Source organism: Pteropus vampyrus, unplaced genomic scaffold (genome assembly GCF_000151845.1).
Source record: "Pteropus vampyrus isolate Shadow unplaced genomic scaffold, Pvam_2.0 Scaffold307, whole genome shotgun sequence".
Classification (NCBI taxonomy): domain Eukaryota; kingdom Metazoa; phylum Chordata; class Mammalia; order Chiroptera; family Pteropodidae; genus Pteropus; species Pteropus vampyrus.
In genome coordinates this window covers 88,672-115,689 of record NW_011889088.1, presented here as the reverse complement: position 1 = coordinate 115,689, position 27,018 = coordinate 88,672, and the positions used below count along the sequence as shown (strand labels likewise).

General features: G+C 35.2%; 1 protein-coding gene across 1 annotated transcript in view; it reads right to left on the bottom strand.

Annotated features, from left to right (window-relative positions):
- Positions 1 to 12,571, bottom strand: part of IPO7 (importin 7) — a 40,570-nt gene extending 27,999 nt beyond the window's left edge. The window contains exons 1-2 of the mRNA XM_011377239.2: positions 12,319 to 12,571; positions 2,703 to 2,784 (exon numbers count right to left, since the gene is read on the bottom strand). Coding sequence (XP_011375541.1) covers positions 2,703 to 2,784; positions 12,319 to 12,402 — 166 coding nt within the window. The 5' untranslated portion in view covers positions 12,403 to 12,571. The remainder of the gene's footprint in view (positions 1 to 2,702; positions 2,785 to 12,318) is intronic.
- Between the last annotated feature and the right edge of the window lie 14,447 nt (positions 12,572 to 27,018).

The following is a 27,018-nucleotide window of genomic DNA, read 5'->3' as shown; positions in this document are numbered from 1 at the left end:
AAATGAGTTTTCTAAATGAAGGCTCTAAAGACAAAACCACACACATCAATAGAGCTTCTACAATTAATAACACTGCTATAGACTGAATGTTTGTTGCCCCAAAAATTCATATTGAAATCCCAAACCCCTGACGTAATGCTATTAGGGCCTTTGCCGGTCATGAGGGCTGATATCATGAATGGGATTAATGCCCTTAAAAGAGACCCCAGAGAGCACCCACCATGTGAGGTTCTAACAACCAGAAAATGGGTCATCATCAGACACCAAATCTGAGAGTGCCTTGATCTTGGACTTCTCAGCCTTCAGAACTGTGAGAAATAAATTTATGTTGTTTATAAGCCATCCAGTCTATGTTATAGCAGCCCAACTAAGACACAAAGGTTATTTCTATTGTAGAAAAACTACGGTATATAGATTCTTAGTCTATAAAGCTAAGTGTTTCAGTCACACAACTTCAAATTCATGTTATGAGAATTTGCTGTGTTCAAAAATTACTGATTACTACCTTCTGTCAGCTATCATACTGCTGGTCTTATATATCGCTAGTCAACTTGAACTAAACTATATTGCTAACAATGCTTTTTATCCAGCCCTTTCGCCATGAATGAGGAAGGGATGAACATGGAGAGAGAAAGGGAATCCTCAATCACAATTGTACAGGATAAATACAAAAGGAAATTATTCAAGATTAGTTAATTCCTATATTCTACAAAACACTGGCTCTTCTCTGATTAGTAATTAACTCTTACCTAGAGTCCTGCCAACTATTTAAATAAGGATAACTGATATAACTATGATTGTATATTCTACTTTGTTTTATCTTGGGAATTAAAATACCCCATCTTAAAATATACACATCAAAATACCCTTCAACAAAAGTTTTAAGATAAACTATATCTACTGTAAACAACAATAACTCGGTATATAGGACATATTTCAGATTAATACTACTTCTAGAATTTTGATTCTTTAGCTCCAAAACAATACAAAAATCAAAATTAAGACATGATACAGCCTCTGAGTATTTCTTTCTGTTGTGATGCAAAAAGGAATGGGGTATTTATCTGTAAAATTTGATTCAGTATTTTAAAAGTTGTTTGGTATAACACAGAACATAAATAAGTGAGAAATGCACTGCAAGAATCCTGTGATTAAGTCTACTCCACCCAGAATGTTTGAACTCTACTACAACGACAGCATGAACACAACTTTCAAATCTAGCAGATGAAACCACATGTCATATACTACAGAGTATCATTCAATTATTACAAGGATGTAATTTTTAAAGTAATGATTATATTTTTTAAATGTTTGACCAATTCCATAGTGTGGCTGCTTCTGGATTTGCACATACTAACAACTTTTTAGCACTATTTAATTTAACTTTATAGATACCCTGGACCTCCAGAAAGATGAACAAGTTGAGTCCTAGAGCAAATTAAAGCTCAAAATATTGCTGGAGGCAAATGTTAAAACTAAAGCCATTCTACTTTGGGTACATCATGAGAAGGCAGGGTTCCTTGGAAAAGACAATGATGCTGGGAAAAACAGAAGGCAACAGGAAAAGAAGACCAAATTTGAGATGGAATGACTCCATAAAAGGAGCCACAGACACGATTCTACAGGAGGTGAGTAGGGCTGTTGAGGACAGGATATTGTGGACATCACTTATTCACAGGGTGGCCAAGAGACAGGGCCACATAACACACACAATACACATAATCAATGCTCTAAACAAGTTTAAGGTCCCTCCTAAATGCTAAACACTTTCAATATCTTAGTAAAAATTTGAGATTTTAAAGTATCTAAAAAATAACCTAAGGAAAAATGTCAGTTTCATTAGTAAAAAATGACAACTAAAACAATCAAAGCAATCCTTTTCTATCAGAAGTTTAAAAAAAGATTTACTGCTGACCAGGGTCTAGTGAAATTATTCTATTTTACAGGCACGAAGTCTTCCATTATTGTGCTACTTATATATACCAAGTTTTTAAAAAATCATTAATTACTACACTACATTTGTTCACTTATTTACTGTGTACCTTCCATGTGTCAGGCAATACTTTAGGCACTGGAAATAAAATTGTTAATAAAAATGACCTGAGATTAAATTCTAACAGGAAATAGTTTACTACATATGGCATATTATGGTAAATTATACACCTGCAAATATGGTAAAAAATTAATACATCTGCAAATAAATTAAGTAATAAGACATAAAAATGTGAATTCCATTATTTTGCAGACCAACAGATGATATCAAGTAGTTTGCCACATTGTCAGACTTTGATAGTGAGGTAATTGTTTAATATCTTATGGAAACCTGAACAGTATTTGTTAAATTGTTGAAATAAACAGTAAAAGCAAAAAGCTGTAAAGAACAATTGTATAAACAAAGAGGCTTGTATCTCAGAAGCATCCATCAGGGAGAGAAACAAGGAATACACAGAATCTTTTAATAAACTCCATCAATTTCTCTTTCCAGCTTCTCTTTTAATTCAAGGAAATATCACATTCCTTTAAACTCTGCCACCAACTAACAAGGGACTCACTGTTTGTAGTAAACACATGAGGGCAAACCGATTTTCAGGGAAGAAAATTGTTGAAAGGCCCAAACATCCCAAGATACTTCCGTTATTCCATTATGGACCTTTTAAATAACACATTTATATGCACTCAAGAAAATAATTCAAGAAACTTGCCTGCTTGTCTCACAGGTAAATCCAGTTGTTCCGACATAGTAATCTGAAGCAGTGTCGAAACAAAATTCAGAGACTTGTGTGCCTACAAGCAAAAACATATATTTTAAATTTCAGCAAACAAATATTCTCAGTACTCTATTTCACTGCTTGGCTGGCACAAAGGCTCTCCGTACATTGGTCCCAGCCTTATTTCCCATCACTCACCTACAATGAACTCAAAAAATTTAACATTCTAACTCCTAAAATATTTTGGATGTTTGCATTTGCCTGCATTCCACTGTACTTCCCATTTATCCCAATTAGCATTCTTAACCTATACTGGTGACAGCAACACAAAAACAATATGCCCTGATACCTATTTTTCCCAATGCAGTAATAATTTCTCCAGAGAGATATTCTATTAAGTGGCTAGAAACAAATTAAATCACTAAAAATTAAAAGCATAGGTTGGGGTGGTTTCCAAGTTGCTATGTTTTTATTTCTTAATATGTTATAAAAATTCATTTGTGAAAATTAATCAATTGTACCCATTATGACCATTTTTCTGTATCCATGTTAATTTCAAAAGAATTGAAAATCAATAACTGAACATTCAATAAAAGGATACAAACAATACGATGATTTAATAAATACTTTTATATGCATATGCAATGCAACGCATACAGGAAAGACTGAAATACATCGAAAATGCCAATATATAGTTATCTCTGGGGTGGTGGGATTATAGAGGAGCTATTCTTTATACATTTTGTTTTCCAAATTTTATACTATGAACCCGGGTCACTTTCATTAACAGTATAAAAAAGTCTCTTAATGATCCCTAAATCTGTCATATTTGCTTCTGATATTTTTAAGAGAATTCATCATTCAAGTTAAATCCCTTCTTGTATGTTTTCTCAGTCTCAGTCCCTCTCTCCCAATTTTATCACCACCTAATGTCATTTCCTTCTTCCAGCCCATGTTTTTAGTATTTTTTGCATATGTTCACATGTAAAAAAGTGATTTTTATTTTAGTTTCCTCATAGACTTTTGTTCCCATTCTTTAAACTTTCTTCAAAACAACAAAAATTCCTCTTTGGATATAAAAAATTTCTTTCACATTAAAACAAAGTGATACTTCATTGTCATTTCGAAAATTATTTGTTGGTATTCTTGGTGCAAGACACTATGCCAGAATCTGAGAACACAGAGCTGGACAAGACAAATGAGGCTTCATAACCTTGCAGAAATTTAAGAGTTTAGTGAATGAAAACAAGATAAACAGATAACTGCAATAAAGTGTATTGAAGAAGTATAGAACGCAATGGAAGAATCCAAAGGAGACTTTCCTAAGTCAATGAAGTAATACTTAAATTTAAGACCTGAATAGGAATAGTTTAGGTGTGTGAAGGGAAGGTAGTTGCCCTTCCCGGTACGCTAAACAAATCTGAACATAATTAACCACTACCAGTTTCTTGAAACATCCTTCTATCTATGCAATATACACACCACTTTTCCTGGTCCTTTCTCAGGCTCCTTTGCTGGTTTAACATACTATAAATGCTAGAACCTGGTGCCAGGACTCAGTCATAGCCTGTCTTTCCCACTCCCCAGCTGATTTCATCTAATCCTTGTCTTTAAACATTGTCTATATCAAATAAGTTATTTCCAGTTCAGATCACTTTAACAGACCTATTTAACTCTATTATCTCCCAAGCTTCTCAGACTTGTGTTCAAAACATCTTTTCCCTAAAAGCCATGACTCTATTTCCTTGCACTATATCTCTCACAACCTTTTCTCATCACTATCCTCAGTTATTCATATCTGAAACCTGTCTGAATGCCATCTTTAACACTTCCCTCTTTATCCCAACTAAATATATCAGGCTCTGTCGATTCTATACCCAAAATGCTTATATAATTAACATATACACTTTCTCCATTAACACCAACCTAGTCCCTGTGACTGTCATCTATCTTAAGGTAACTATTTGCCCCCAATCATTCTCCATTTAACAGCCAATGAACTTTAAAATTGTAAATCAATCTCGTTAAAACAAACCTTTTAACAAGTTTGTACTCTATTTCCTAGTCTACAAAGTCTTGCATTATCTTGCCCTGCCAATTTCTTCAGCCTCACTTAAACTCTCACTCTCCACTGCCCCGCCTTACCAGCCTTCTTTAAGGTTCTTTCAGCAACATCACTGCATTTCAGCCTTTGTACATGCTGTGACTTTCTACCTACCAGATCAAAAACCCTCTTTCCAATAGCCCATCAGAGTTAATTGGTTCACAGCTTCTTTCTTTGAGTTTCAGCTTAAACATTTCCTTAGAGAAGCCTCTCCTGACTGATCATTCAAGCTAACGTAGGGCTCACTATTAATCTCATTTTCCCCCACCATAATACTTAATACATATTTGTAATGACATTTATAGATTGGCTTTATGTCTACCTCTCCTATTAGACTTTAAGCTCCAGTTAGAGTAAGGACTGTACTGTTTGTATACCCAGTGCATATGATGTTTAGCATTTAAGATACCAAATTTATTAAGTGAATAACTGGATGAATCAATAAAAAAAATGCCTTGGTAGCAGTTGTGATCGCCCGAGAGTGAAAACAGTATTTATATTTAAGAGGTAGCTAGATGAGCCCACAAAGGACACTACTATTCATACTACCACTACCGCACTCTTATGGACATTTATATTACAGAATATATAGAGATAAGTCCTGCAACAAATTATGAACTGGAATGGACAGCCAGAATCAGATAGTCCTGGTTATAAATATAGGTGATGCTACTTCCTACATTTTTAACTCTTGAGCAAGCTGATTCAGCAAAACTAAGTCTCAGTTACAAAATTAGTATAACAAAATATACTTCACAGGATGACTATACGAAATTAAATATGGAGAACATTTTAGCAAAATTAGTATAACAAAATATACTTCACAGGATGACTATACGAAATTAAATATGGAGAACATTTTAGCAAATATCAAGACATAATAAATTTTATATTGTTTATATGCCCATACACAGTGGAATCTTATCTTTCTCAGCAAGTATATACTAAAGCCAATAGGGCATAAACTGAATATTGTCAAATTAATCTTTAGTTCCTTAAATCATCCATAAAATACAGCATGTGGTTTTGTGTATACAGCACTCTCTTGAGGTAGCAATACCGCAGTTTTTCCTTTTGAGTTGGAAAAAAAATGCTTTCTATGATTGGAACCTGAAATGAAGTTATTGGTTTATTTTAGGAGTCATGTTAGAACAACAAAACCCACCACAACCACCACTGTTTATGTTGGCTGAACACAGAGCTAGCTACATGTGAGTTAAAAGTGAGCATACCCACTCGCTGTACCTTCCTACAGCACAATAGTTACTCCATTAATGTTACATTAACAAAAGACCTTTAGTGATTTCTAATTTAAGGTTTAAATATAAAAAATAAAACTGCAAGAATACTTGAAGGAAACCAAGGTATGTATTTTTACCATCTTGGTAGGGAAAACTAACCATGACACTAAAAGCTGAAAGCCATAAAATAGTTTTAGTATCAAGCAGATAAAAAGTAAACCAATGTTTAAAAAAAAAAAAAAAAGGAAAATATCTTCAACATTCGAGGAACAGTTAATCACTCCAAAACAAAAATTAGCGAACATGTACAAGCAAATTACAAAAGAATTAGTACAAGTGACAAGACAGTCCTATCTCAAAACAATATATGCAATACACCAAAGTGCTGGTGAGGATGTGAAAAAAACAGAACTCATACAATGCTGATAGATGCATAAATTGGTACAACTATACTGGAAAACTAACATGCCCCCAACTTACAACTTGGCAATTTCACTCTTATATAATCAAGAGAAAAAAGTGCTTATGTCCATAATACCTGTCCGCTGACAAGTGAATGCATAAACAAACTGTGGTAAAATACAATAACCACCACATAACTTAAAATAAAACCAACCTATGAAATCAAGCAATAACACATCTCTAAAATATTTTGAGAAAGCAGCCAGATTAACTGGGTACATACCATGTGATTCTATGTACATGAAGTTCAAGGAAAGGCAAATCTAATCTATAGTTGACAGAAATCAGAATAATGGTAACCTGGGGGAGGAAAAGTATTGATTGGGAAGAGTCTCAAGGGAAAGTTGTAGGCCAATGAAAATGTTACATGTATCTTTATCTGGATGGGTAAAAATTGACTGGGCTGTATATTTTTGAGCTTGGTATTATAGGTTAATTTATCCCTCAATTTAAAAAAAATAAACAGGACTACTTTGCCTGAACATTTAAAGCAACAGTATTCATAATAGCCCAAAGTGGAAACAACCCACATGTTTATCAATTGATGAGTGGATAAGCAAAATGTGGCATATCCATATATATGATGGAATATTATTCAGTAATATAAAGAATGAAATACTGATACATGCTACATGTATGAACCTTAAAACCACTGTGCTATATGAAAGAAGCCAGTCACAAAAGAATAAATAGTGTATGATTTCATTTATATGAAATGTCCAGAATAGCAAATCTATATAGACAGAAAGTAGCCTAGGACTAGGAGTGTGGAGGAAAAAGGGGAATGACTGCTAATGGGTATGGGGTTTCTCTTTGAGGTGAGGAAAATGTTCTAAAGTTTTGTGGTGATGACCGCATAACTCAGAATATACTAAAATGCACGGAATTGGATGCTTTGTATAGTATCTGAGTTCAATAATTATTTTAAAAAACTAATGAAACCGAATTACGAAAATAATTAATTACTATTATTTTAAGTCACTTTGACTTCAAAAACACACAAGCATACATCGTAAAGTGCAATTGATGAAAAAAAGTGTAACTTTCAGACAACTGAGCCAGACTAAGTTTAAGAAAGAAAAGATATTCCTGTTAGCAGGAAGAGCACAAGCAAACTCAACTTGGGACATCTACCTGCCCCATATAAATTTCCACCCTGCTGAACTCTCTAATGCAGGAAGTCTTATATTCTTCCAAAGGATGTAACAAATTAATTTAAAGTAACACTAAATATTGGACACCAGATTCCCAAGAAAATCGAGACAAAGTAGATTAGCAATTGCCTGGGGCTGGCATAGGGGGTTAACTGGAAAGAGTAATTGGGGTAATGGAAATGTTCCAAAACTAGATCGCTGACAGTTGTGCCACTCAATAAATCCACTAAATCACTAATTTTACTTAAAGAAGGTGAATTTTATGGAATGTAAATTATACCTTAATAAAAGTTTAAAAATGAAAAAAAAGACTGCAGACCTGTACAATTATAAAAACACATGTAAAATAAAGACAGCGTTAATGTTCAAATTAAGAAAAACCACTTGACAGGCACTTAAATATTTTTTAAACAACAGAAATAATTATTTGTTGAATGTCTACTCTCAGCTAATACTCCAGGGTTAAAAAAAAAATCTTAATCTAAAGATTTAATTCCCATTGGAGATAAATTAAAAATCAATGAACTTTTATTGTAGAAGAGACAGCAATTAACTAGTTCAAAAAGGGAGAATATACAAGGTGTTAAAAATATGAGTTTTGAGCTTACACAGAACCATAGGTCAGAGTAGAAAAAGATTGCATGTAAGACAGAATTCATGAGGAAAATTTTTAGTTTAAGGTGATAAGAGCTTAACAGGAGGGGTGAGCAGCATGAGTAAAGGTTTGTATATAGAAAGGTTTCCACTAAAGAACACTGGAGTTAAAGCAGGAATAGAGCAGAAACTGTTGTCTATTAAAATAAATTGCCAAAAACTTTTTATTTTTATCACACACAAATGCAGAAACAAGTATTTCTGAGTGTGTCTTGTGTATACATTTAAGAAAGGACAGTCTTTGTAACCCCAAGGACAGTCTCTAGAACAGCGGTACCTAACCTTTTGGCACCAGGGACTGGTGCTCCTATGAAACTCTAATGTCTGATGCTCTCAGGTGGAGCTGAGGCAGTGATGCTAGCGCTGGGGAGCACTCATCCCCGCTGCTGTGTGGCCCGGTTCCTAACAGGCCATGGTACCGGCTGTGGTCCGGTGGCAGGCGGGGAGGAGAGTTTGGGAACTCCTGCTCTAGAACATAACAATTAACATTAAATGAATGAATACCAAATGTCACATATTTAAGATTACCTAAACAAGTTTTTAAAAACTATACTTCTAGATATACAAAAGTCAATCTCAAAGTTTAGAATTTAAATGAGAAGTGACAGGCCCTGTAACAAACGTACTTGAAAGATTCAAAGATGAGTGCTCTTAACATTTCTGAGTATTATTTAAGTTCTTATTTCTCTTTCGTTCAGCAAATATTTACTGAGAGCCTATAATGTGCCAGGCATTGTGCTTATAACTGTCCTAATTCTCATGTTACAATTCTATCTACTTAGTGATCTTAGTGTCCAAAGAATATGTACTTATGTTCTTCCACCATGAGCGCTGATCACCTTCCAATGAGATGTACAACTACTAAGTTAGTAGACTAAGATAGGAAATAAAATACATGGCATGTTGGATTGGTTAATCAACCAGCAATTCAAATAATCTGGAGAGAACTTAGTAGGTGCCATTTTCTGAAATTTTTTACACACCATCACCTCACTCAACCCAAGTAACACAATGACATACATAACTACTTTTGTTTTATACACAGGGAAAATGATGCTTAGAGATTAAATAACTTTCCTAATATCCCCAACCAGTACAGAATTCTTCAGTAGATTTTTTTTAAAAAGGCTAAGGTGATTTTCAATCATATTTCCAAGAATACTTCTACTTTTTAATGGTTTCCTCCAGTTTTAAAATTATAACAGCAGTTCAAAAAAAAAAAAAATCTTAACATACTACAGAGTCAGTCAGTGGAGAATACTAAGTCAGATGTTTCTTGAAAATATCTTCCAAAAACAGAGTCCTTACTCTGGTCTCTAACGGTCTAATCAAACTTCCTTAACTTTATATATATGTAATATGTAAATATATGTACACCCCCAAAATCTTTGAGGTAGAGGTGGTATAATAGACTAAATAACTTTTGTTTCCTATTATAACAAGAAGTCAGTAAATCCTAACATTGACAAATCAAAGAATCACAGTATTAAAGGCAAAATTACTGACCTCCTGAAACTCAAAATTATAGTGGGGAGAACAACAAGTAAAATATATATGATGATAAATCAGTACCATACAGAAAAATAAACAAGCAAAGGGAGATAGCGAGTGAAGTAGTCCAGCAACTCTTTAGTGATATGGAAACATTTGAACAGTGATAGAAGTGAGAACAATCCTGGGAGATAACTGAGTAAAAGGGGTTCCAAAAAAAATAGTTAAGTGCAATAGCTCTGAGACAGAAGCACTTTATTTTTTAACTACCTGCACTATAATACTTTGATAACATTTATAATTTTTACAATTAGTGATTACTTCAGTTAGCTTAAGAGATCCATTTAAATGTCAAAGATCTTTTTTCTTTTAACTAAATGAACCAAAATACAGCTTCTGTCGAGACATCAAGGAATGTTTGGTTCATCCTATCTTAGCTAAAGAAAGAAGAGCCTGCCAGATATAAAATGCTATTTCCTCATTCTTACTATAGTCAAGGTTCTCAAGACTTAACTGAGATCTATTTCCCGAATCAAGGTTCTGCCACAGAGAAAGTCAAAACAAAAAAATATTCAAATGGAATCACTTCATTAAAATGAAAATTAGAATTGAAATTAATAGAAAAGTTACCTTAGGAAAATTACTAAAAATATCTAGGTGTAATAATGGAAAGAAATTTGCAAAACATAAATAGCTAACAATCACAGTAATGCAGCCCAGATACCAAATTATCTTTGACAGAAAAGATAAGCAGTGTTCACTATTCCAGAGTATTCCAAAGACCCTAATAGCTTAACAGTTTTGAATACTATTTATCTTCCAAACACTAGTTTGTGAAATACTTACCCCAGGTCTCTATTACAAGATATTAATGCATAGAACTATACATTCAATACCTGCTGGAGGAATAAATGAATTTCAAATTTGCAGGAAGCATTATATACCAATTTTGCTACAAGAGAACCAACTCAATAATTTTTAAAATCGACAATTATATGCAAAAATATATAATCAAAATAATGTGTTATTAGAGCAAAGTCACGGTAGAAATAACTATTACTAAACTTTTAGAGTGCCCAGGCTTATACATGCATTAATACTTCATAAACAAAATAATGTTCATCTTAACCTATCACAAATCAAAATAAAAAGTGATCCATAACTCTCTCCATACTTTAGTAATGGTTCAATTTGGGGATTTGTTTTAACTCATTATTTTATATACAAAAGAAATCTTAAGCCCCTCCCCAAGGCTACTCTGAGCTTAAGAGTTTGAGCATCACTCTAAGTATTATCTAAAGATAGTCTCATTTACATATAAAATAGATTTAACTTTTTATTTTAAAATAACTTTACACTTAATTTGTCTAAACTTTGTGGGTACTATTCTTAAAATACAAGTTCCTTAAGGGCAGGGATCTCTAAAACTGCACTGCACATTCAAGATGTTCAATTGAGATGCTCCTGCGGCTTCTTGTAAATCAATATAAATGGTTTTAAATAATTTGCCTACCAACTAAGAGGAACATAAAATAATCCAATTTCTACTTTAAAGAGGGACCTCTTTTTACGTTAAAAAACTGTACACTAGATCTCACTAAAGCTGGCAAAATCAGTATACCAAGGACACTTATTAACTGGCATAAGTTACAGTGGTCCTTCTAAGAAGCCTTTCAAATACTCACTCAAGGCACCCTGTCTTAAATTGTCTCACTTGACCGTCAGAGCAACCCTATGGCCTAATTTTATGAATGGGAAAAACTCAGCAACAAAACGACTTGCCCAAGGTCAGTCGAAATTAGTGTTGCAGCTCTACCTAGAAGGGTGCAGTTCTCCTGACACTTTTCCACCACACCGCTCTGCCTCCGACTGAGGTATTAAGAGCAGTGAATCAGACTCACTGAGTATCCCGCTGTCCCCTCAGCCTGCTAAAGAGGCGGGGGCTTGCCTCTGAAAGCTCTCCCTAGCAGCTCAACCGGAGAGGAGAAAGTTGTGCAGGTCGCTGATCAGCCCAGTGAACTGACAAGCTGACAGGCGCAGCTCCCAAAGGACTAGCTCTATATTCCCAGGAGCCCTTCCAAAACCCGGCGCCAGCAAGACTGCTCCCGGAAACGTCGGAAAAACCTCTCAGCGAGTTTCGCCCCCTCCTGGGCGCGAGGAACTAGCGGGAAATGAGCCAGAGGGCGGCCGGCGACCCGACCCAGCCATGTGTCCAGCCCGTCACGCCTGCCTCGCCTCAGCCGACTCCTCGTGCCTCGACCGCAGCCAGAGGCCCAGCTCAGGATACGACGCAAAGGCTGCCTGCCTGGGCCGCTGCCACCGTCACCGCCACCGCAGCAGCCTGAGGCGCCCCGGCGTGGCTGTCGCCGTCAGGTCCCCGCCCCACCTCTCCGGTCGGGCCCCTCAGCTACGCCGTCCGCGTCTCTGGCCAGGCCTGGAGGGATCGGCCGGCCATAGACAGACCGCCTGTCCGCCCGCCGCCGCCGCCAGCCTTGCGTCCTTACTTCATTGAGCTGGCGCTCCGCGGCCTCACGCAGGGCTGGGTCCATGGTGCCCCGCAGGGCCTCGATAATGGTGTTGGGGTCCATCACAGCGCAGACTCGGTCAAACCCGGGGCTCTGGTGCTTCTGAGCCTAGAACAGCGCCGCACACTGCGCACATGGACCCGCCGCGCTCCGCAGCGGCAACCGGCGCGAAAGGAAAGAGAAGCGCCAAGGCCCCGGATAGAACCTCTTCGCCTCGGCGTGGAGGCGGGAGATGCTCCGGCCACTTCCTGTCGGCGCGCCGCGGAGCACCTTGGGATATGTAGTCCACGTGTGCAGCCCGTAGCCCACGTGGCCCTGAGCTGTGTCCCTCTTAACAGACGTCTTGGAATTCAAAAAAGAAAAATATTTAGACCACACAGAAAGAAAATTAAAATAATCAATTACAACTATTTCACTTAATAATATACTTATGGTGACTACGAGGTGAATCTGATACAATGCGTGATGCGACCCACTGCTAGTAGTTGTATAATTGAAAGAAATCTTGAAAAGCAGTTTGTGGCTGTTTCTATATGCGATAAAAATGTTCATAATCTTTGATCTGCGTATATCCATTTGTGAGACTATCTTAAGGAAATAACAAAATTAAATAAACCTTATGTGTGAAAAGTATTTATCACATTTCATATTATTATAATCAAATACTAAAATTATGGCTTTTTATTAAGTATCCAAATTCTGGCAGATGTGATGTAAATCACATCTAAATGCAGAAAGAAGTATAATTCCTATTAAAACGTACCTTCTTTAAAACAATTAAAGAAATGGTTTATTTAAAGCAAAGAAGGGTTAAATAACTTGCCCAATGTCGCTTCATAGTAAGATGTTCATCTAAGATTTCAAACCTAGAATGTTCCTCTTTTTGAGGTTTTCATTCCACTGAATCACTCTCCCTCTCAAGAGAAACGTGGAACAATATGAGAACGGCTAAGCAAATTACAAGAATTCATTCAATTAAATATTTCACACCATATAATATATAATTATATATTAATAATAATATATAATATTTTATATTATTTACTATAATATACCTTGTGACAATAAAAAACATAAGAATATAGCTTTATAACATGGACAAAGACAGAAACAAAGCTGGCAAATGAAATTAATTGATTTCCTAGGATAGTGAGATTTTGAATAATTTTCTTTCATATCTGCTATTGTTATAAAGTTATGTAAACATAGTGTTAAACAGAATAGCACAGGCCTAAATTTGTGTCATAAAGCCTATGATACCAGCTCTAGATTTAATACCTGATCTAATTTCAACTTTTCCTTTCCCAGAAACGTAATCAGTCTGAAATTTCCTGATCAACACTAGTGAGATAATCTGCCTAAGAAGATCCCCTGCCTTCCCATAAGAGAAAGTGTCCTTGCCTGTAATAATCCACTCTTTTAATTTCTTAGTCTCACCTTCTTTCTGCCTATAAATACCTCCCATTTTGTACAGCTCATCAGTGCCCTTCTAGTTGCTAGATGGGATACTGCCCAATTCGTGAAAGCTTAACTAAATACAATTAGATCTCCAAATTTACTCGGTTGAAATATTTTAATTTTAATTTTTCATTCGTTATTTTATATTACTTTCAGGTGTACAGCATAGTGTTTAGACATTTATATAATTTATGAAGTGATCTCTCTGGATTACCTGGAACCATACATGGTTATTAACAATATTATTGACTACAATCCTTATGCTGTACTTCACATCCCCATGACTATTTGGTATCTACTAAATCTTCTTAATCCTTTCATCTTTTTCACCCAGCCTCCCAGTTCCCCTCCCATCTGGCAATCACAAGTTTGTTTTCTGTATCTGTCTCCATTTTGTTTGTTCATTTATTTTGTCCTTTAGATTCCACATAGAAGTGAAATTATATGGTATTTCTCTTTTTCTATCTGACTTATCTCACTTAGCATAATATCCTCTAGGTCCATCCATGTTGTTGCATTGAAAAGATTTCATTTTTTCATGGCCGAGTAATATTCCATTGTATAGATGCACCACAACTTCTTTAACCAATCATCTGTTGATGAACACCTTGGTGCTTCCATATCTTGGCTATTGTAAATGGTGCTACATTGAACATAGGGATGCATATATCTTTTCAAATTAGTGCTTTGATTTTCTTTGGATAAATACCCAGAAGTGGAATCAATGGGTCATAAGGTGGTTCTATTCTCAATTTTTTGAGGAACCTCCAAACTGTTTTCCACAGTGGCTGTACAATTTGCAATCTTACCAACAGTGCACGAGGATTCCCCTTTTTTCCACATTCTTGCCAACACTTGTGATTTTTATATTTGCTTATGATACCATTCTGATAAGTGTAAGGTGATATCTTATTGTGGTTTTAATTTTCATTTATCTGATGATTAGCGACATCGAGCATCTTTTCATGGCTATTGGTCATCTATATGTCCTCTTTGGAGAAATATCTATATTGGTCCTCTGCCCATTTGTTAATTTTGTTTTTTAAACAATACTTAAAAAAGTCATAAGCCTTCAAATACAATTTGTTAAAATATCATCTATTGTTTTTAGTTTGCAAAAAGGAAGGGAGGCACAAATTTTTTTCCCTAGAATAGTGGGCTTTGCAATACTAATATCTCTTATAGGCCAGCCACTGTAACTAGGAGTGAGATATAATTATTCCTGATTTACAAATGAAAACCCAGGTCTCAAATAGGTTACTTAGGTGTGAAAAGTCATAGTTTTCATAATATAACCTGTAGATAGCTTTATTATGGTACTGATACAATCTGTTTAAGAGTTTTCTCTCTCTACCTTATTCCTCAAATGCAAGGACCTTGAAAATAAGAATTGTTTCTTTATTTTTCAATTTTCGTGACTTTATTTTAGCCAAATTGTTGACATTTTCTGGGAAGCAAGATTTCAAATGCTCTGTAAATATTATGTTTATTCACTTTCGTATCCTCACCAACTACCACACAGCTTTAATGTCTACCAGAATTTCAATATTTGAGTGAATAAATGAAGAAAGAATGAATGAACTAGTAATGAGTTGGTAGCTGAGCCAGAATTGAAACCTCAATCTTCTTGACTCCAAAGCCAGTCCTCTTTGCACTACTACATATCTATTTTAGATTCCAGAATTGACTTTTACATCATGGAGTTGTGACAATTATAGCATAGCTAGCATAATGTATGTAAAAGCACCTGACACATAAAAAGTGCTCCAAAAATGTTAATTCCTTTTCTCTCTGAATACTGAGAACTGAAAGTCAGCAAGATTTGCACAACTACAGCTGGAACGGGGCCTATGTTTCATGCTTCAAAGAGAATGGCACTCATCAAGTGCTGGACCCTATCCAGGGAGCCAGAGTTCCTTTATTCATCTGTAGGGCTTGTTTCCAAGACCCTTCAAGAATTTACAGAATTTACCTGGAAATGTGATTAGCACACATAATTTATCTGTACATTTATTTATATTTTGTCAAGTTAATGACACAAAGAATGTAAATTATATGACTGGAAATTTATTTATTTATTAATTTATTAAATTTTTCATTAAGTTTATTGGGATAAAATTGGTTAATACAATTATATAATTTTTAGGTGTATATTATCATTTGACATCTGTATATTCTATTGTGTGTTTACCACTCAAAGTCTAATTTCCTTCAGCTACCATATATTTGATTCACTTTACCCACTTCACCCTCCCCCTAAACTCTATATTTGACCCTCTTTATCCCGTCTACCTCTCCCCTCCTCCCCCACCCCACTAATAACCACTAGTCTATTAGTCCATGTCCATGAGTCCCTTTTTGTTTGTCCTGATCATTTGTTGCTTTTAGGTTTATATCCCACATATAAGTGATATTATGTGATTTTTAACTTTTTCTGTCTGCTTTATTTGGCTTAGCATGATTATCTCAAGATCCATTCAGGTTGACGCAAATGGCAGTATTTCATCTCTTCTTATGGCTGAGTAATATTCCATTATACATATATATGTACCACAGCTTCTTTAGCCAATCATCTATCATAGGACACTTTGGTTGCTTCCACGTGCTGGTCACTGTGAATAATGCTGCTATGAACCTCGGTGTGCAAATATCTTTTTGGATATGGGTTTTCAAGTCTTTGGGGTAAATACCCAGTAGAAGGATTGCTGGATCACATGGTAGATCAATTAGTTTTTTGAGGAACCTCCATATTGTGTTCCACAGTGGTTGTACCAATTTGCAGTCCCACCAGCAGTATATGAGGGTTCCTTTTTCTCCGCATTCTCTCCAGCATTTCTTATTACTTGTCCTGTTGATTATAGCTATTCTAACAGGTGTGAGATGGTATCTTATTGTGGTTTTGATTTGCATTTCTCTAATAGCTAGCAATGTTGAGCATCTTTTCATGTATTTGTTGGCCATTTGTATGTCCTCTGGGGAGAAGTGTCTGTTCAGATCCTCTGCCCATTTTTTGATTGAATCGTTTATTTTGTTGTTGTTATTCAGTCATATGAGTTCTTTGTATATTTTGGATATTAGGCCCTTATTGGAGGTGTTGCTTGCAAATATATTTTCCCATTCTGATGGTTGTCTCTTTACCTTGTTGCCAGTTTCTTTTGCTGAGCAAAAGCTCTTTAGTTTAATGTAGTCCCATTCATTATTTTTGCTTTTACTTCCCTTGCCTTTGAGATCAAATTCATAAAATCCTCTTTAAGTCCAAGGTCCTTGAGTTTAGTTCCTATGTTTTCTTCTATGCATTTTATTGTTTCAGGTGTTATATTCAGATCCTTAATCCATTTTGAGTTAATTTTGGTGTGTGGTGATAGACAACAGTCTAGTTTCATTCTTTTGCAGGTGGCTTTCCAGTTTTCCCAGCATCATTTATTGAAGAGGCTTTCCTTTCTCCACTGTATGTTTTTGGCTTCTTTGTCAAAAATTATTTGCCCATATAAAATATGGATTTACTTCTGGACTCTCAGTTCTGTTCCACTGGTCTCTGTATCTGTTTTCCTGCCAATACCATGCCATTTTGATTATTGTCGCTTCGTAATATAATTTGAAGTCAGGCAGAGTGATGCCTCCAGCCTTGTTCTTTTTTCTCAGGATGGCTTTGGCAATTCGGGGTCTTTTCTGCTTCCATACAAATCTAATGATTTTTTGTTCTATTTCTTTAAAAAATGTCAATGGGATTTTGATGGAGATTGCATTAAATCTGTATAATGCTTTAGGTAATATGGTCATTTTAACTATGTTGATTCTTCCAAGAACACAAAATATCTTTCCATTTCTTTGTATCTTCTTCAATTTCTTTAATAGAGTCCTGTAATTTTCATTATATAGGTCCTTCACATGTTTCATTAAATTTATTCCTAGGTGTTTTATTCTTTTGTTGCAATTGCCAAAGGAATTATTTTTTCCACTTCTTTTTCTGACACTTCGTTATTAGAGTTTAGGAAAGCTATGGATTTTTGAATGTTGATTTTATAACCAGAGACTTTACTGTATTTGCTTATTGTTTCTAGTAGTGTTCTTGAGGAGTCTTTAGGGTTTTCTATATAGAGAATCATGTCATCTGCAAATAGTTTCTTATTTGGATGACTTTTATATCTTTCTCTTGTCTGATTGCACTCGCTAGGACCTCCAATGTTATATTGAATAATAGTGGCAATAGCGGACAGCCTTGTCTTGTTCCTGATCTTAGGGGGAAAGTTTTTACTTTTTCACCATTACGTATAATGTTGGCTGAGGGTTTGTCATAAATGGCCTTATTATGTTAAGGTATTTCCTTCTGTACTGATTTTGTGAAGTGTTTTGATCATAAATGGATGCTGTATCTTGTTGAAGCCTTTTTCTGCATCTATTGATATGATCATATGATTCTTATTTTTTAATTTATGTGATGCATCACATTAATCGATTTGCGTATGTTGAACCATCCCTGTGCCCCTGGGATGAAGCCCACTTGATTGTGGTGTATAATCTTTTTAATATGTTGTTGTATTCGAGTCGCTAGTATCTTATTTAGGATTTTTGCATCTGTTTTCATGAGAGATATTGGTCTGTAGTTTTCTTTTTTGTTTGTTATATTTACCAGATTTCGGTGTCAGGGTAATATTGGCCTCATAAAATGAGTTAGGAAGTATTGCCTCTTCTTCCTTTTATTTTGGAAGAGTTTGAGGAGAATAGGTATTAAATCTTTGAATGTTTGGTAGAATTCACTGGTGAAGCTATTTGGTCCTGGACTTTTACTTTTTGGTAGGTTTTTGATGATTGTTTCAATTTCCATACTGCTGATCAGTCTATTTCGATTTTCCAGTTCTTCTTGATTGAGTCTAGGAAGGTTGTATTTTTCCAAGTACCGGTCCATTTCTTCTAGGTTATTATATTTGGTGTTATATACTTTTTCATAGCCTCCTTTGTTTTCTGAAAGAATTTGTGTAAAATTAGTATTATCGTTTCCTTAAATATTTGGTAGAACTCAACGGTGAAACCATCTGAGCCTTGGGGATTTCTTTTTGGAAAGATTTTGAATTAAAATTTAAGTTTTAATAGAATAGGACTATTTAGATTTTTTACTTTTTCTTAAGTCAGTTTCAGCAAAATTTGTATCAAGGAATTTGTTCATTTCATCTAAGTTGTCAAATTTATTAGCATGAAGTGATTCATAATATCCATATATTACTCTTTTAATGTCTCTACTACTATCCTTTTGTTTATTCCTGTTATTAGTAATTTGTGTCACATTTTACTACTTCTTACCAGGTCTGGTAATTTTTTATTGGATGCTGGATATTGTGAATTTTATGCTATTAAGTGATTGAATTTCCTTGTCTTTCTTTGATAAATGTTGAGCTTTGTCCTGCTAGGCAATTAAGTTATTTAGGGTTCAGTTTGACACTTTCAAGTCTTGTTTATAAAGTTTTTAAGGGTAAGTCTAAGTTAGCATGTATTATAGGGTTATTTTACAGTATAACTAAGGTGTGGTCTTTGGGGTTTTTATTGATGTCCCAAGTGATCAACATGGTCTCTATAGTGTAGTTGGTGGGAACTTCAGGGTCCCAGCCCTCTGAGAACTCTGGGAATGGTGCAACTCAGCTTCCTGGTTACTCTTTGCCCAATCTTTTAAGTTTCACTCTATAATTAACATCCTAATTCTCAGCAAAGACTCAGGGCGAGTCTTGTGTTCTTTTTCTATGTAGTTCTCCTCTTTTAAGAAACCCTATCCTGTTGTCTCCATCTACTTTGGTCTCCCTAAACTCCCTAAACAATGTCTCCTTGATTTAGTGAGACCACAACGCTTCCTGTGAACTCCCTTCCTGTCCTATGGTCAAGACTGTGGCTTTGGACACAAAATTGAGAATACTATTGGGCTTATCTCATTTGTTTTCTTTCTCTCAGGGATCACAATCGTAATATGTTCCTTGTTTGTAGTCTGACAACTGCTTCATATATTTTGTTCAGTTTCTAGTTGTTCACAACAGGAAGTGTTCACTGTTACTATTGTTGGAAGCAGAAGCAATTTTTAGCTACTATGAACTGGTAGATACTCTATCACCTCAAGTATTGATGATCAAAAGAAAAATCATATATCAGGATTATTCATTTAACTCACAATGGAAAAATTTTCTTTTACCTGCCCACTCATAATGTGGGAGAAATATGCTACATACTTTGTCCTTTAATATGCAGGACATATTTAATAGTCATTTAATATGCAGAGTTAGTACAACAGGCAGATTGAAAGGGAAGAAAAAGTCAGAATATGTGTGACTTAGCTCTGGCTACAATAACCAGAAAATCTTAGATTAGATTACCCCACTTCCCAGGAAAGAGGTCTGTGTTTGGGTATTTGGTAGCTTTCATTTTGTAGGAAGGCAATCTATTTGAGAGCTGACCCAGAAACACCTAGCTTTAATTGGCAAAAATTATTCTAGTCAGCTATACACCCTCAATACCATTATGGTTTAGTAGAAGATATATTAGCCTCAAAGTCAAAATAATGTGGGTAGAATTTTGACTCTACAATTTCATAGCTTTGACATGACTAAGGACCTCCATTTTTTCTTCTGTAAAATAGGAACAAAAGCAATTCTAACATTAGATTGGTGTAAGGTTGTGTGTATCAAACAATTAGCAAAAGCCCTGTACAAGTAATACACAGAGTATAAGTAAGTCAATAAATGGTAATTTGAACAGACACCTCACCAGAGAAGATATACAGATGGCAAATTAGCATATGAAAAGATGCTCCACATCATATGGCATTAGGAAATTCCAAATTACCACAACAGTGAGATACCACTATATGTCTATTAGAATGGCCAAAATCCAAAACATTGACAACACCAAATGTCGGTGAAAATGTGGAGCAACATGAACTCTTATTCATTGTTGTTGAGAATGACAAATGGTATAGACATTTTGGAAGACAGTTTGGCAGTTTCTTACAAAACTAAACATACTCTTACCATATGATCCAGTAATTGCATTCCTTAGCATTTACCCAAGTGAGTTGAAAACTTATATGTATACAGAAATCTGTACAATCTGAAATAGCTTTATTCATAATTATCAAAACTTGGAAGCAACTAAGGTGGTTTTCAATAGATGAATGGATAAACAAACCATGTAGTACATCCATACAATGGAATATTACTCAGAAGTAAGAAAAAATGATCTATCAAATCACAAAAAGACATAGAAGAAACTTAAATGCCTATTGCTAAGTGTAGGAAGGTTATGAAACTATTCCATATGATACTGTAATAGTGAATAAATGTCACTATACATTTGTTAAAATCTATAGACTGTACAACACATAGAATCCTAATGTAAACTATGGACTTTAGTTAACAATGTATCAATATTGACTCAACAATAAAAACAAATGTACCACGCTAAAGCAAAATGTTAATGATAGGGGAAACTGTGTGAGAAGGAATAAAAATATATATGGGAACTCTCTGTACTTTCTGCTTACTTTTTCTATAAACCTAAACTGCTCTAAAAAAAAAAAATAAAGTCAATTCAAAATTCGATAGTGGCAAAATGATTATATAACTGGAGAATAAAGTCATGGTCATCAAGGGTTAGAGATGGTGGTAGAGAAGGGGAGAAAGTGGTATAACTATAAAAACGTAGCATAAGGGAGATGTGGCGATGGAATAGCTTTGTACCTTGATTGTAGTGGTGGTTACACAAATCTACACATTCGATAATAAGACATAAAACTATACACACACATTGTCAATGTCAATTTCCCGATTTTAACATTGTGCTAACAGAGGACATAATGGGGAAACTGGGTAAAGAGTACACAGGACATTTTTGTATTATCTTTGCAACTATCTATAAATCTATAACTTCATAATAATGAAAAGTTTTTAAAAATATAAATATAAATATAATAACCAAGAAAAGTCTAAGTAGACATTAATGTTAAATACCATGTAGTACTCTGAATGGGGTCCTAGAAGAGAAAAAAGATGTTAGGGAAAAAACAAGACATCTGAATAAAATATAGACTTTAGTTAATAATAATGTATCAGTAGTGGTTCATTAATTGTGACTAATGAACCATAATAATGTAAGATATTAAATAGGGGTGTAAGGGGATTCTCTCTACTATCTTTGCAATAATTTTGCAAACCTAAAGCAATTCTAAAATTTTAAAAATTATTTAAAAATAATTGGCATGCTAATAAGATATATCAATCCAAGTATGTAAGGATTTATATCCAGAATATATAAAGAATTCCTACAAATCAGTAAAAAACAAACAAACAAACAAACAAACAAAACAGACAACTCAATTAAAAAATGTCCAAAAGACTTAAATAGGCATCTCACCAAAGGGAAAAACAAAATGGACAATAAACATATGAAAATGTGTTCAACATCATTAGTCATTGAGGAGTGCAAATTAAAACCACCATAAGGTAGCACTACACAGCCAAAGAATGCCTAATTTAAATAATTGACAATACAAAGTGTTGGTTAAAATGTGGACCAACTAGAACTCTCATGCATTGCAGGTGGAGTGTATGTAACTTGGTACAATCACTTTGGAAAAATGTTTGGCAGTGCCAACTAAAACGAATCATACATATGACCCAGTATATACACCCTGAAGAAATTAGTTTTTATGTTCTTCAAAAAACATGCACAAGAATGTTTGAGCAGTTTTCTTTGTAATTGCTCAAAAATGGAAATGACCCAAATATCCATTAATAGAATAGGTAAATAAATTCATACAATGGAATACCACACTGTCTTAAAAAGGGACAAACTATTCGTAGATACACAACATGGATGAATCTTCCTAACAATGTTGAAAGAAATCACACACTAAAACAATATATATTGTATGATTTGATTTCACTTATATTACATTTAAAACCAGGCAAAACTAATCAACGGTTGTAGAAGTCAGAATAGTAGTAACCCTAGGAGGGGATACTGATAGGGAGAGCGCACAAGGAACTTTCTGGGATGATGGAAATGTTCTGTGTATTGGATTGGATAGTGGTTACAACAATTATACACATGTGCAAAAATTATTTAATTTTTTGCTTAAGATTTGTGCAGTCTACTATATATGTTATACCACATAAAAAAAAGTTTAAGAAAACAAATAATCATTCACCTATGTCAACTATAAACAACTAAAAAAGATAATAGAAAATTAGATGTAATCATAATAACACCATGCTGACATACTGTAAAATCATAATAATTAAAAGCATGTATGTATGTTACTGGCTCAGAAGCAAATAGGAAAAAGGAACAGAAACAAAAGCTGTAAACTAGATCCTTATATAAATGGGAGTTTTATACATGACAAAGGTGATACCTCAAAGTAATGATAAAAGTATAGGTCGTTTAGTGGGAAGTTTTGGAAAAACTGGCTCTTTTTAAGTAGAGATGTAAAACTGGATCCTTAGTTTGCACCATATACATGAGTGAATCCTAGATAGATTAAAGACATAATTTTTAAAAGGACAACTATAAAGCCAATTAAAAAGTGTAAGAGATTTATTTTTTTACTTAGAGGAAGGGAAAGGCTTTTAAAACTCAAAACCAAAAGTATGTCTACATGAAAATAAGAATTCCTGTCCAATAATAAGAAACTATAGACAAAGTTAATAGTCACAATTTCTGAAAAAGATATTTAACACATCCAAAAACTACAGAGGATTATTATCAAGTATAGGTGTGGAATTTCTGCAGATCAGTACAAATAAGACCTCAAAGAAAAAAATGGAAATATTAAAATGCAATTCATAGAAAGGGAATCTTGAATTACTAACAGAGGCATAAAGAAATACTCAAGGTCATGAGTAATTAGTGAAACAAAACGATAAAATAAGATTTTTATTCTATTGGAATGACAAAAAAGATAAGTTGTATAATACCAAGTATTTACAAGTATATGGAAAAATTGGCATTCTTGTGCACTGTCGACAAGAGTATAAACTGATTCGACTATTTTGGAAAATAATCAGTTGGCACTTAGCAAAATCAAATAATGCTTACATGCTGTAAAGCAGTACTCCCAGTCCAAGTCCTATATTACAGAGTATATTCTTCATAGCTTTTTGATGTTGTAGAGGGAGGTAACAACCCATATATATATTACTAGGGCAATGGAAAGAGAAAAGTAGTAAATTCACACCTCAGAAGACTACGCTGTAGTTAAAAGCAACAATCTCTATGGACCTATAGCACTATGAACAGATCTTGAAGACATAGTGTTGTGTGAAAAAGGAAGCAACTTAATAAAATTTATAGCATAATGACATTGATGTAAATTACAGACCCATACGCATGCCACTTCTGAGCATAACAGAGTAACTACAGGTATAGTTAACAATTATAAAACTGGACTAAATATATGAGGCATCCAATTTCAGGTAAAAGAAAATAAAAAGACAGTGAGAGAAACAGAACTAAGTGAGCCCCACGAAATTAAGAATTTACAGCTCGAAGAACTAGGTTCTGGCAGAACACAGGGATCCCACTGATCTGAAGGAGCGTAGGATGAGAGAAATTGCTGGAATCTTTGAGATGAGATTTCACAGAAGAGGGAGCCGTGAAGAGGTGAAGCCTGAAAGTCTGTGTAGTGGTAGTCTCCCCTGAGAACATGGCTGAGGGCTGTGCTGTACACACACAGAGTGAGAACATCTAAGGCTTGCCAGATAGAAGCTCCTAGGAGCTGGAAAATGGAACAGAGATTTGGATTGGGCCGAAGCAGGACCAGAAGACCTGAATAAATTACAATAACAGATGACCCAAATTCCTATGTCATTTACCTCTGTTACACTGAAGCCTCCCTTTCAATTCACTCCAAAGATAAGGGCAGGAAGCTTAGGTCTAATTCATGGAAAGGTCAGCTAATACGTTGGTACTAATAAAAAGCTGCTATACCACAGCTCTACAAAGACCCTAAACAACAGTGGTGAAGGAAAATTCTCTTAGTAGGTAGAGTTGAAAACAGTACATTCATTCACTTTGTATGGAGGGGTAAGTGGCCTGAGATATGGATATATGTGGACTCTTAGTGGTGAATGTTTTGTCTGGTTAAGCAGGGTCCTGGAAGAAGAAAAATTGAAAGATGAGGACAGGGAGGTCTGGGGAAAAGCAAATGGATGGACTTAAAGAAAAAGGTGCAAGGTGTGTAGATCTATGTGTCCCATCATAATGTCCACCAGAGAGCAAATGTCATAAAGGATGCATTCAGAACCAGGTAAGCAGGGTGACTTGATTTGTGGATATCAGCCAGACACTCTCTTTAGCCATCTCAGTGCTTACATAATGGGCCTATTAATGGAGTGGCCAGCATAGCAGGGATAGAGGTTATAGATGGGTACAACATTATGGGTTCCTTCTAATCAAAATTTACTTGGCTATTACTGAATGAATGCCCAACCTCCTAGCAGAAGAGACTAATACTGAGCTCTCAGTATTACTCTATCCCTTGAGAAGACCAACCAGACACTGGGGGCAGATTGATTATATCAATCCCTTTCTACCTGGTGGGGGAGCAATTACTTCTTACTAGTAGTATTGACAACTACTCTAAAAATGGAGTATTGATACAAACATAAAATTGATGTTGCCTGAGTAATAAAGTCCTTTGTCTCTGACCTAAGAGTCTCGTATCTTTTGTCAGCATCCATGAAACTGTGGCTTTTAAATACAGTTCCTAGCATATACCCATGCAACCTGTCTGTGTGCCTGAGCCTCACCTCTGGCCTAAGCCAAAGAAAGGCCTCTTACTTCCTACTGCAGGTCTTCTCTGATGCCATATCACAGAATAGTAACATGACTGGCTCTTAGGTATGTGCAACCTGGAAGTGTGGAAAAGTGAATAGTGAGGCAATTCTTGACAAAAGGGAAGTGATTGCTGATTCTTCCCTCCTTTCTCTTGGTCACATAGTCCTGAAATACATTTCACAAATCTTCTCACAGTCCCAGAGGCCAGTAGACAGCTAAAAGCCTTTCCTTGTATTGGCTCTTTCTTCTTCTCAGTTTCACTCCTCGCTCCTGCCCTCTGGATTTGTACTTCCAGATAAACTACTGGCATTATGTCTCAGGTTCTACTTTTGGAGAAACTCATATTATGGCAAGGCAACTTTAGAGGTGGTGGCAAGACAACTTAAAGTTTTTAAGCCTGAGTGAGATGTAATGCCTTCAGAAGAAATCTGCAGTGTAGTAGGAAGAGCATGTTTACTACGAAAACATTTGATTTGAAATATTTGGGTATATCTTTGTGATGCCCAAGGCACAGGACATGATGCTTATTTAGATATCAAGTAAAAATTAGGTCTTTCATTCAGCAAACATATATTGAAATTCTACTATGTGCAAACCAGTTTTGGCTCAATGCTATGTTTTTAAAGATGACTGACACCATGAAAGAATTAAGACCCAAGAAATGGGGAGAGGATAGGCAGAAGAAGTAGTAGTAAATAATTAAGTACCTATTCCGTGCATGGCTCCATGCTTAGCTCTGCTATGAAGGAAACAGAGATGAAATAGTCATTGTATTTATTTCGAGATACTCATAATCTAATAGAAATGGTGTTTTTATATAATATAGAGTTGAGAGTGAGAAATAGTCTTAAGAGAAATAGAAATATGAGCTCTGAAGTGAGAGGAGTCATCACTTGCAGCTGAAATATCACAATGGGTGGATGGAGGAGGTGGCATCTGAGCTGGACTCTAGATACATAACATGTAACACCAGGACTGTGAGGGCAGAACATTGCAAGCAGAGGAGATGATGAAAGCATAGAAATGGGAGAGCACAGTTTGGAGAATGCGATAGTTAGGATCTTTGTTTGCAAGGATCCATTGCTTTAAGTGATAAAAATTTCTTCCAAGGTTTTGTGAAAAAATAAAGAAGTTAGGAATCTCAGTCATGTAGAACCAAGGCCTCATGGGGGATTAAATTCAATTTGGGAACTGGAGGCCATACTGGATCCAAGGCAGCTCTTAAAAATCAGGTATTTTGTCTGAACCCCTTCCTATTGTCTGTCACTATGTAGGGATGCTCTCTCTGTATCTACTGCTCCTGCTACTACCACTTAATTCCTCGTTACATGTCTGCATATTTAAGACTGCTGTCTACTCCCAGCTTCTGTTATGTCATAACTTTTAGTTATGGCTTTTCTCTGTGTG